The sequence below is a fragment of the Chinchilla lanigera genome, unplaced genomic scaffold, assembly GCF_000276665.1.
Source record: "Chinchilla lanigera isolate Chin_1 unplaced genomic scaffold, ChiLan1.0 scaffold00009, whole genome shotgun sequence".
NCBI lineage: Eukaryota > Metazoa > Chordata > Mammalia > Rodentia > Chinchillidae > Chinchilla > Chinchilla lanigera.
The window spans coordinates 17,471,674-17,484,106 of NW_004955410.1; the positions used below are offsets into that span (position 1 = coordinate 17,471,674).

A 12,433-nucleotide genomic window follows, 5' to 3' on the forward strand; every position below is an offset into this window, starting at 1 on the left:
AAGAGTAAATCCAGACTGCAGTCTCAATTCTCAAATCAAATCACTAGCCAATGCCACTTACTGTAACTGTAGATTCAGAGGATATTGAAGTATTTCTTAGAAAAACTGATATAGTAGACCAGAGTAGTGGTTTGGGGCATTTGCTATTTTCACTCAGAAATGAATAAGGAAAGCCCATATAAGTCAGGCTAAGCAATAAAATGCAAAGTCAAATTGTGAGGCCAATCCATGATCTCTATTATTGTAACAAAATCAATTAGGAAGACACAATCATCACTCTTCACATTTGAAGCACCTAAAAAAAAAAAATCAGGGATTAAGTGATGTACTAGCCCACAAATCATGGCTGAGTAAAGAAAAATGTGTTTGGGTGTTAGCGAAACACACAGAATGTTAACATTTTCTGAAGGATCAATATTAGCTCATTCTTTGAAATTCTCAAGTGAGTCTCCCCTTGAATTTCTTTAAGCAGGAGTTTTAGACTTAGGAGGGAAGAGAAAGAGCTGACATGTCATAGGAAAAAATGTGGCTTTAAGCAAATGATATTTTGTAATGGAACAGGGTCAAGACTTGGCCTTTGGGAGTGTTACATATCAGGTACAAAAAGCCAAAGTTCATGGAACTATACTCATCACTGTACTGGAAATTACTAAAGATGGTGATGCTCAAAAATATCTAAGTTTTCAGGGAGAAAGGACACATAATGAGCAATTATGGGAAAGATTTGTGAAAAGTCAGTCCTAAACTGTACGGTGTTAACTAATAATGTGTTTTATCTGCCATCTGTAACTTGGATCTTAACTCTAAGAAAGAAAACATTTCTGTCTTCCACTGACCTGAGGTCGTACGAGAAAACAGTTGTAGTCAGGGGTACCTGTGCACGCCCTGAAAACTGATCAAAGGAGCATGACCGTGCCTGAGAGAAGAGGAGACACAGAGGCAGCCCCGTGTCAGGATTTAGGCCTGTAAAGAATTATGTACTATGACATTATGACAACTTAATTTTAAATTTCTAACTTCTAATAGCTGCAAACAAGGTAAAATAAAGTAAAACTACAGCCCTATCTTGGATCTCAAAATTTGAAATACTTGATACAAGCAGCTATACATAAAACAGAACAAAAACATACATGGAATTATTCCTAATTAATTAGCACCCTTTCTTCAAGGCTTTAAGAAATAGTCAATATGCTTTTAGGAATTACTTTTTAAGATGGTTCAAAGAAATGTAAGTGAGAATGATGATATGAATCTGATTATTTTCAAATGTAATTCTTCACAGTTTAAAACATGTTAATATGCTGCATAGGTTTCATAATCAATTATGTGTAAAGTCTGATTATCATAATATATGGAATATGATCTTAGAATTATTAAGGACTGAATATGAAATCCATAATTGACTGGGGAAGTCAGTGCTGTATCAACGAATAAGTGAACTCTGATTTACAACGATTCAACCTTCTGATAGTGTGACAGGAGTATTCATTAGAAACTGGACTTTAAAGGTTGAAATCTGATCCTCCCCTGGGACAGGGATATGTAGTATGATACTCTGTTGTGGTCCTGGGCATCGGCAGTGAGCAACAGCTCGGTCAGCCACACAACATACAGGTGAAACAACCTATACAGTACACTATTGCTAAGCTCTGGCATTCAGCAAACTAGGTATATTGAGTGCATTTTTGCCTTACAACATCTTCAACCTAGAATGGGCCTTGCAGGATGCAAATCAAGCATGAGTCAAGGAGTACTGGCAAAATCGTTAGGTGTTAGAAGTTCTGGACATGTGGTTTTAGAATACTAGGCCTTCCCGTTTTCCTATTCGAGGTAGCCAGGTCTTGGAATAGATTGCAGCTGCTCGGAAAAGAAGACAAGCGTGTGCAGGAAGGTGGGAACCCTCCCCTTCTTCTCAGGGAATGTGATCTGAGAACACTGGCCCGCTCTCTTCTCACTTCAGCAATCTCAATAAAATTCCAAACGTGATTTACTACTTTAAAATACATAAAACTAAAATATTTAAATATTTTGAAAAACATTTTAAAATAGCTAAAATATGCCAAATATAATGTCCGTGATATGAAATCACTGGATAGTAACACATGCATGTTCAAGAGGGAGAAATTATGGATGGTGGGCCCTGTGTTTTGGAAATAACAAAGCCTGGTAGTTTATGGTGGCCTAGACCATTCAAAGTAAATGCCAGTTACCTGTGCTTTGTACTCCCTGTGTTCCACCTGACTCTGCTAGCATTTTCTAACAGCTTACCATCATAATCACCATTTTCTTGAGTTTCCTGGAGAATATTTTTGGTTCTCTCTGTGAATCTCAATGGACCAAAAGTGATGCAAGGAAATTTATCCCAAGTATGTATGAGGTCAATTTCCCTAGAATATTTACCCCCACACTCCCATAAGTAAATAATAAGAAACTGTTTTTTCAAACTAATATATCTTGATGGCAGAAATTCTGAGCTATCTCTATACTTGTAAAGGTAACAAGTGCAAGAATCATCATCTAGAGATAAACTACCAAGTAATTTGAGCCTTTTGCATTTTATTACTTTTTTCTCCCATCTTTTGCAAGTTTGAACAGTGGATTGAGGCTCTGACAAACCATTTCTAAACACATTAAAGGACTGCCTATTTGTATTTCTATATCAATGCAGAAAATGACCATGCTCTAATCCGGCCTGTCACTTTAAAACCATATCATCAACTCTGCAAGCGAAGTTTCAGCCCAGCTCTCGAGAGGCCGCGGTAGGTATTACCTCACCACTTTCTCTACTATTAGATTAGGATGAGTATCCAGCAACACAAGAAAACAGAGAATCATGTTTATGACATAAAACTGCCTCTCCCGCCATTTCAGAAATCCAAGCGTGTTTAAATCTCTTCATTAAAGTGCTAGTGGGGGCCTATGTGAATACCAGATACATCCGTCAGCTCTGACAGCTGAAAGTCAAACTATTCCTGTTTTAACATATTTAATATGAGGAAAAATAGTTTTTAAGTATTTCTTTCATCATTTCTCTGCCTACACATAATTTTTCTACAAGTGAAGGGGAGATACAAATTCTTTAATTTTAAAAATTCCTTTACTGGCTTTTGTCAAAGCCCTACAGTGACAAGAAAGTATCTGGGAAACTTGGGAAGGGACTACTGGGGTGCTGAGAGTTTGAAATGAATGATGGAAAATTCTCTCATTACTCTTCTTAAACCACTTTCCTCTCATCTGTTAGATACTACAGTGCTGTACCTCAGGAGCTTACTTGTGAAAAGTAGATTTGGAAGATAAGAGTTTGAAACTCATCACTGCAGTTGAATTGTAAGCCACTGAGTTATCAAACAAGAAATCCAGCAAGAAGGCTCCGACACACTCTAACCTCATGAAAAATCCGCAGCTAGACAGGTGCTTAACTCGCCACTTTGTCTTCCAATTATTATTCAGCTTTTTCCAGAAAAAAAAAAAAAAAAACTATAAGAAAAGACCACTTCCTTGATTCTTCATAGTGTTTGTAGTGTATTTTTAAAAAGAAAGTAGATGCATCTTCACCATTTATATCACTGGAGGCTTTATATTTTCCTTCTTCACAGCAGGGACAGTGACAGTCATATCTGAAATGTGAAACACTCTCCTCCATAAATTAAGAAAATCAGAAGCTTAGAAGTTGTGGTTCCTGGCCAGGTGTGGTGCTGTCCACTTATAATCCCAGCACTCTGGGACACTGAAGCAGAAGGGTCACAAGTTTGAGTCCAGCTAAGACAGCCCAGCAATTTAATGAGACTCAAGTGTGAGGTCCTGAGTTCGATTCCTGGTACCTCCCTCAAAAAAAGAAAAAAAAAAAAACAAAAAAAAAAACCCCAAAAGCCAAAATGAAAAATAAAAAAGGGCTGGGCATGGAGCTCAGTGCAAAGTCCCTGAGTTCAACCCCCAGTACCTGCCTTCACACATATATTTTTGAAAAACTATTCTCTGGGTCATAGAGAGAGCCTTAGAAACATACAAAAAACACAGATAAAACAGCCCAGATTAGAGTAAATGGTCAATAACATATGCAACAAATCATAAATTATTTCTTTTTGTTCTGGCCAGTGACATGTAGGGCTGGGAATGTAGCTTAGTGGTAGAGAGTTTGCCTAGCAAGTTTAATCTCTAGCAGCAAAAAAATAAAAATTAGCTGAACAATCACGTAGGAAGACAGACCTTACTGTGTGCTAAATTAAGAATTAGAAAATCTTAGTAATGTTTCAGAAAATATCTGTGTAAATTAATGGTAAGTTAAAATGGATAAGCTGCTGCTATTTCACCTGTTAAACTTGGATGTGGAGAAAGAATTTGAAGTAGGTAATCTCCAAAAGTCTTCATGAGTATAAAGATCTATAATTCTATCCAATGTCTATTTGCATCAGGTGCAGTCCGTGCTGAGAACACAGATCAGTGTCATATGCACCAGATCAGCGTCATATGCACCCAGCGTGAAAGAAGACCTCATCAGGAATAGCAGAAGTGGCTCTAGGAAACAATTTAAAAATGCAAAACACACCCAAGCTTTCCCCTGCTTTCTACTTCCACTTTCCCTTCTGCAAGAGCTCAAGAGAAACCTCATTTCCCACCTTTTTCTTGTTTCAGCAACCTTCCTCTTGCTCCTGTAAAGTTCTCCTCCAGTCTTTATTTCCAACTCTTTGATTACAGCGCTCTACCGCATGGCTTGGGAAGCACCTCCTGAACCATTTAGAACACTAAAACAGGTCTCCAGGGCTAAAAGCACAATATACATGGATCATCCTTCCAAACAACACATAGGTTAAGATTTTTAGTACAGCCCAAAGTGTAAGGGAACACAGTGCTACTGGTGGGGTTGCAGACACTGTGGACAGAGGACCGTTTTCCCTTGCATCTCTAAGGCAGTCTTGGACAGACTAACCGAAAGTCATTTAGGTTTGTAACATGTGAGGTTAATGTCATCATTTGCTTTGCATTCTTTTCACTTATAGGAATGATGTGATTTATTTAGTCACCTTTATTCTTCAAGTCCAAATGGGCAGATTTTTAAACAAATACTTATTCTGTGCAATTAGAAAAGCAGTACAATAAAAAGCACTTCATAGATAAAACACAATTCACCGATTACACTATCAATCTGTACTGACTGCACTGACTCTTACTTCGTAGTCATGCCTTACATGCTCTTTACTTTTAACTCAGTAGTCTTATTTCATTAAATATTTTTAAAAACTGACTTCTAAAGACTGTAGAATATTTCTTCTGCTGGTAGCCATAACTTATCTTACCATTCTGTGCACTCATAATATTTCACCCTGTTTCTCTCAAACATTCACTAAATATCTTTTACTATTTCACAGCATAAATTCCTGAGAGTAAATTCTCTAATCAAAGTATGTGAAAATTTTGTGTTGATACTTTCTTAGTTAAATTTTTAGTTTTATGTGCCCATAGCCCCCTAAAAATGCTCTAAGCTACCAAAAACATGAAATAAAATGGAGCAGAATAAAACAGTACCAACAATCAACACATACAACTCCAATAAAATATGTTGCTATAAACACTAAAATATCTACTTTGTTGGGCTTTGTGAACCTTCAAAACCATATACATGAGCATGAAAATGAACAAATAGCTATTGATCTATGAAAACGGGATATTGCATAAGGGGTTTTGCATAAAGTGCTCCAAATAAATCACTCAATACAAATTTCACTCTATGTGGCCACTTGGCTATAAAGAGAAAACAAAAATCATGTTGGATTTAGAAAAACCAAGCAACGAGTATAAAAATGTATACAATGCTTTCTGGAGCACTGTTCGGCTGGAAGAGAAGGAATGCATAGACTAGATATGTGATGTTAGACTTTACAATATGATACAACAGCACAATCATGACGGCCCTGTACGAGCTCACCACATAGGTCCTTCAGCTCACCAAACTGGATCTCAAATACCTATTTCTTGCCACATGTGGTAGTGTGCACTTACTATACCAGCATTTGGGACTGCAATACAGGCTAATAACTGTGAGTTTGAGGTCAGCCTGGGCTACATAGTGAGACACTGTCTCAAAAAACAGAACTATTTCTTATGTCCTCTCTGTCTTCTGATGTAAGTTTTTTTCTTGTCTGTGAAGAAAAAAACTTATCTACTCTACTAACATAGTATTTTGAATTTTTAATCTTAAATATTCGGCAGTTGAAATTGCATTCCTGTAATTATAATTATAACTAATCGACCTTCCATTTCCCATGTCATAATTAATGTCAGGCTTTATTAGAGCACAATCATGCTGCCTTTTCCCTTACAAACCATCTTTTATTGTCACAACATTTATGGTACATTGAATTAAGCAATAGAGTCCTACAGACCTTCTGAAAGGGTAACATTGGGATCATAGATGTTAAGTGACTTAGAAAATATTTTCTGTAATATTTTTAAATCATATGTGAAATATTTCCTAATATGCTGCTTGTTCAACACCAGTAGGCAAAGAAATAAATCAGGGCTTCAGTTATAAATACATTCGATCTCTTAAAAGGTTGTTTACTATGCTCTCACCAAGGATAAAAAGCTAATGAAGACAAAACAAAATCACTAGTGATCATAAAATTTGATTACAACGTAGGACATTTAGAGGTGTCAATTTCAAAGTGGTAGTTTGGTAGCCAGTAAAATATATTTTGAAGCCAGATTAATTTTTTCTTTTATTTGTTTCCAATTATTCTTTATTTTAAAGACAATAAAACAATTTTCATAAGCCTAGCTTAACAGTTGCTACACTTCTTTTAAATCAAATCCCAAAGTTTCATCTTTACAATTTATCTATTCAAATAACAGAAATGAATCCTGGTAGTGATTCTGAAATTTTAATTTAAAAGTGTTGTACAACATCAGTGATTTAAAATATAATTTAGAAGGGAGAAAATAATATAAATTGATATTTCCTCAAATATTATACAAGTGTTTTACAAAACTTCTGCAAGCTACATGGCACTCTTAGAGGAGATAACTTATAAATCTTTAAAACAGGATGGGAGACCGTGCTTCTGAGGTTTATGAGTGATAGAATTTGTGCGTTTGAGGGTCATACAATGACCAGTTCTGACATCCACAGTATAAACAGCTTGCAAATAATGCAGTCAACATTTACATTGCCAGCTCCTGTTTCAAGCTCATTAGAGTCCTTAAATCTCCTGTGTGACTCGCATCTCCTCAAGAAAAGTTGTAAATGCTCAGTACCATGCCACATATAATTGGGGACGTAATGTAAAGATACTCAGAGAACAAATCACAGAACAAAGAATGACATTTCAACATTATCTTTTCATATCATCCATTTTAAAAAGTTTTGGAAAACACAAAGAAACTTTTTAAATGCCATGCTCTATAAGTCCCTTTGAATGATTGTCTGGGCTAATTTATACCATTTCCATGTATTGTATACCTTCAAACCGTGATGAATGAATTTGAAAAACTGCAACAAAATCAAATATAGTTTGTAAAATCAGTTAACAAAGTCATTAACTGTAATTCGTGATTAACTGTAAAATCAGTTAATAAAGTCAGTTAACAGGATTTGAACTTTATAGACATATATATGCCCTGTAGATAATAGAGACTAATTGGCTTGTGAGATCTTAACATGGATATCAGTGGATAGATAGAAAAAAAGTTCTGAAATGAAACCACTACAAAATAACTAGTGAAAATAGCCACTACAAAATAGCAATTCTGGATAGTCCCTAAAGTACGGACTGAGGTCAAGAGTTGAAATAAAGGTCCTTATACCACATGTTTAAAATGTTTTAATTACACATCAGCTAAACAAACCAATAAAAATATTCTCTTCTCTCCATCTTGAAAGTGTATCATGATGGCACAACTCAGAAAGCCAGGTCAAATTAGCATTTAAGGAACTCTCTTAAGGTCAACCTTGGAGTAAAATGGCACGCAGGGAGCCAAGGTCCAGGCTTCATTCAAGTTGCCCCCATTTCTCAACCCAGCATTGTACCACATAGTGGAGACTTCACACCTAACCTTATGGACACATCCAAGCTCACCCTCATCCTCTCACACACAGCTGCCTCTTGACCATGCTTTTATGCCTGGCGGACAAATAAAAGCAATGTGCTCCACCCTCAGGAAACAAAGCCTGGATGACCTGCTGAAGTGGACTCAGGACCAGCTGAGTAGTGGGTCTCGGGAGCAATCAGTTCCCTTAGCCCTTTGAACTTCTTGCTCAGTGAGGAAGGCTGCAAAGGATGATGGGAGAAAGACTATCTGTTGTAGGGCTCCATCTTGAATTACCACAGAAGTAATAATTCCTTCGTAAAGAATGCCCATACCTTTGCATCCCAACAAAAGACAGTAACACTGTTCTGAAACACTTCCACGTCCGCAGCCATCTGTTGTCTGTGGTTACAACAGTGTTAAAGATTAGATGTGTGGGGCAGCCTTCTCACCAACATTAGCTTTTATTCCATACATTTAAAAAAATACCTGAGGACTGGGAGAGCAGATGTCCTGATTTCCCAGAGTGCAGCAGAAAATCTCAGTGGAGATGAGTTTAGTAATTTTTCTAAAGTCTTAAAATTAAATGTTGGCAAACTGGCGGTAACATTTGGAATGAATTTTAAGCCCTTCTTGCTTTCAGGAAGCCCCTCTCTCTGCTTGACAGACCACACTCTGCAGTACTGTCTAGCTCAGTGAGACAAAGCGGGGCTGTACGAAGGAACCATGTGTCTGGATTTTGCTATTTCTGTCCTAATATGTAAGAATTCTTATTTATGGACCCTTGGAATCTTTGACACTAATAATTTATTTTAAGTAATACAGAAGAATACTATTCTGTGTAAACATAGTTTTTAAATAGCTCCAAAGTAGCAAAAATAAAAAAAAAATCACTGAATCAAGAAAACCCGAATAACCACTTCTGAAATATTTACTACTGTATTCTTAGCCCTCTTGGATTATAAGGTTACATATAAGGTCATACTTTTAAAAACTGCATCTTTCATTCAACTGACTTCCTTTCCAGACATTGGCTCATGGCAAAATGATTTTATGATCCAACCTTTCACATATAAAGAAAGTTTCAATGAAGGGTTAAAAAATCAGAACGATCCCACTTTGAAAAAAAATAGGAGTCACCCAGCTGGACAACAACACTAAACAAACCGATGAGGGAGCTAGAAAGATGTATACTGTAAGTAAATCAAAGCATGGGCCTACCTGAATCATATGCAAAATCTCTGGGCTCCTGTTTTATCATCAGAGGTGGGGGGAAGCTTTGGCTGGCCGCACCACCAACCATGGTGTTATGTTCATATACTGGGTCGTGGTACTCCTGCTTAAAGCCTTGTGGTGGGAAGGGGATGTTTGGCTCAGACATCTGGCGTTGGTACATAGGACGTCCTTCCCGTGGCATTGTCGGCAAAGGAGGAAAGGAATTACAGGGCTCAGAGAGCTGACGTCGAAATCTGGGGAATAAGAGAACGTGTTTCAGATGAAACGGTAACAGGATATTCTTTAAAACGCTGCTACAATTTTTACTACTTAGTCAATGAACATAATACCAACGGAGCCGAAGTGTAAATATTTAATGAATACTAGATTCCTCTGTCCTAGGTCAGTAGCACAATGCTTCTTAATCATAGGATGGCTTGCATTCCGTTTCTAACCCATTGTTTATAGCACGCTTTCAGCACATTACACAGTATAAATGTATATTCTGAGTAGTGATATAAGAGCAAGGAACAATTTAAATTAATATAGACCCTAACAGCCAAAATATCCAATTTTAAGTCAGTCTGATCATTTACATACTTTCCACAAGAAAGATGTTCTCCAGTAATAAAATAGAAAGAAAAACAGGAAAAAACAGAGGCTGTTCACAAACTGTACCCTCTATCCTTTAATTCTGTCATCAAATTAATCACCAAACAACCAAGCAAATAAGCAAAAATATATAGACTGTGTTTTCGTCCAGAACTGTTAGTTATAAAGAAAACAATGATTTTGCAATGATTCTCTTTGCAAATGGTAGGACTTCTAATTCTTCAATAATGTCCTAATTAACACTGTGTTCTAGTGAGAAATAAAACTTTGTATTATACAGACTTAAATCCAAGATATTATTTCAAAGGCTACTTTTTTTCCTATCACACAGCAACAGAGATACTGGCTTACAATATATTCAAACAAACCGTCAGATTGATACAAATAAGCATCAGTATACAGTGACCACCAAGGGGCACATGCGTAACTGGACAGAATAGGGGACATCTGAGGATCAGCAGGAAGTTCTGGGGCTTCAGTAGAAGGCTGAAAGTGAGTCCTAAACTTTCTTGATTATACTCTAATGATTGGCTAATCACGTATCATTCCATACCGTGTTTCTCATCCACAATATCATTGACCCACCACAAAGATGTGGATTAATTAAAGATTTAAAAGTGCTCTAAAAATGCCCCAGGAGTGCTTAAAAATAACCCATAAAACATATCTATGAGCGAGTATAAACCTATCAACCCCTTCCCCCAACTAAAAGCATCCCTGAGACTTTAATTTGCAAAGTTAGCATTTAATTTCAGTAATGTTTAATGAAAATAAGGTAGAAGCTACAGAACGCCAAAGCAATTGCTGTAGCATTTCTAAGAACACACCATCCTTTGCTTTAACTCTTGGCTCACCGGCTGCCACAGAAAACACTGAGATTCTACCTCCACCTGCAGAAATTAACTTAGAAACTTGGATATTGCAAAACAGGCTGACTGGCGCTGCATTCATTTCCCTCCTCTTGCTTATTTCATTAGCCAAAAAAAGAAACAGAAATTATCATTAAGAACTGTCAAAGAGTGAATCAGAAAATTGTAACCTGAAGATAAAATAAGAAACTGGCTCACTTGTGAAGCCTTAAAAGGAAGTTAATAATGCTCGTATTGAGGGCTTTGTAAAGAATCAAGCCATTTGTTTATATGAGTTGACCTGATTCCACTTGCTACTTGCTGGGGATGGTGTACATTTGAAACACACATGTTTCATAAAATGTTGTACATTTTGATGTCATTCTCATAAGCCAGTGACAGGTGGTTAGAAGGAAGCAATTGGTGAAGCCTCTGGGCTGGGCATGGTGACACAGTCCTGTAATTCTAGCACTCTGGGAGGTTGAGGCAGGAGGATCTCAAGTTCAAGCCAACCTTGGAAAACTTAGCAACTTAGCAAGATGCTACCTCAAAATAAACAATAAAAAGGACTAGGAATGTAGTGGAATGTGCAGCTTAATCCATCATACCAAAAAAGAAATAAAAAGAAAGCGATAAGGAAAAAAAATCTGTAAGAAATTTAATGGGTAAGGAGAGCATGTTGGTGAATTCCTGGGGAAAGAAAAGCAAGGTATAAATGGTGCTGAGGGGGAGACACAGGGGAAAAGAGATAGGGCTCTTACACATGGGTTCAGGAAAAAGTGCCAGAGGGCTGGCCTAAGGAGCAGAGCGAGGCTGAGGAAAGGAAACAGACCGCCGGCCAGTTGGCCAAGAGCATTCCCAGAGTGAGGCGGGGTGCCAGCCTGGAGGGGGCTATCAGGGGAGGTCTGTTCCCAGAGCAGATTTGCCATTTATAACTGACACACGGCCATTTGTTGGCCAGAACCCTCTAAGAAACCCTCCTCAGAAACATACGGCTTCAGAGATTTTCCTGGGATTGGCCAGCTGGTACTGTCCTCTGCACCCAGTGGGGGGCAGTGGGAAAAGACCCCGAGCTTTCCTCTTGTCGTTCCGGGCCCTGCTGTTCTCAGTCTCAAATAACTGACTTCAAGTGGAGAAACTAAAATGGATTTGGCTAAAGCATTTCAATTTAGGTCACCTAAAAACAGGTACATTGCTTACTCAGCAGTCACCTTCCCCAAGAAATAACGAGGCTGCCCAAGAGGCAAACAGTATCCCTGAAATTCCGGCACTCTTCTGAAGTGTGAGGGCCTCCGTCATTGAGAACTCTGGAAAGTTACTGAAAGTGCACAAAATGAAACTTGCTGTTTTTGTTCATACTCTTTTTTTTTTTTTTTACTTCTAGCCCTACACAATTGTGCGTCTGTTTAATGGCCCACCCTGCAATAAGCATGCTTTCATCTGTATTTTCAAAACTGTTTACACAGATGCACATACCGTTTCACCCTGACAAAGACTCAAGTCTATGGGGTGAGAAGGGAAAGAAAATAGGAAATATCTAATAACTAAAGCACCAGAGGACTTAGGGACAGAAACAAAGTTAGGAAAGACATGGTTTAGGTTCATACTGGAAATAACTTTCGTCTTACTCTTTTATACCAAAAAAATTTCCTGAATTTCTTTCCTTTTTATTTTTTGTTTTCTGACACAAGGGCTCACAATGTAATCTAGGCTGGCCTTGAACTCACAGTAATCCT

General features: G+C 37.6%; 1 protein-coding gene across 5 annotated transcripts in view; it reads right to left on the reverse strand.

Annotated features, from left to right (window-relative positions):
• The window catches only part of Etv1 (ets variant 1), a 90,361-nt gene that overhangs the window by 26,178 nt on the left and 51,750 nt on the right, over window positions 1–12,433 (reverse strand). For all 5 annotated transcript variants that reach the window (XM_013510660.1, XM_013510659.1, XM_013510662.1 and 2 more), the window contains one exon: window positions 9,244–9,491. In XM_013510660.1, coding sequence (XP_013366114.1) covers window positions 9,244–9,491 — 248 coding nt within the window. The remainder of the gene's footprint in view (window positions 1–9,243; window positions 9,492–12,433) is intronic.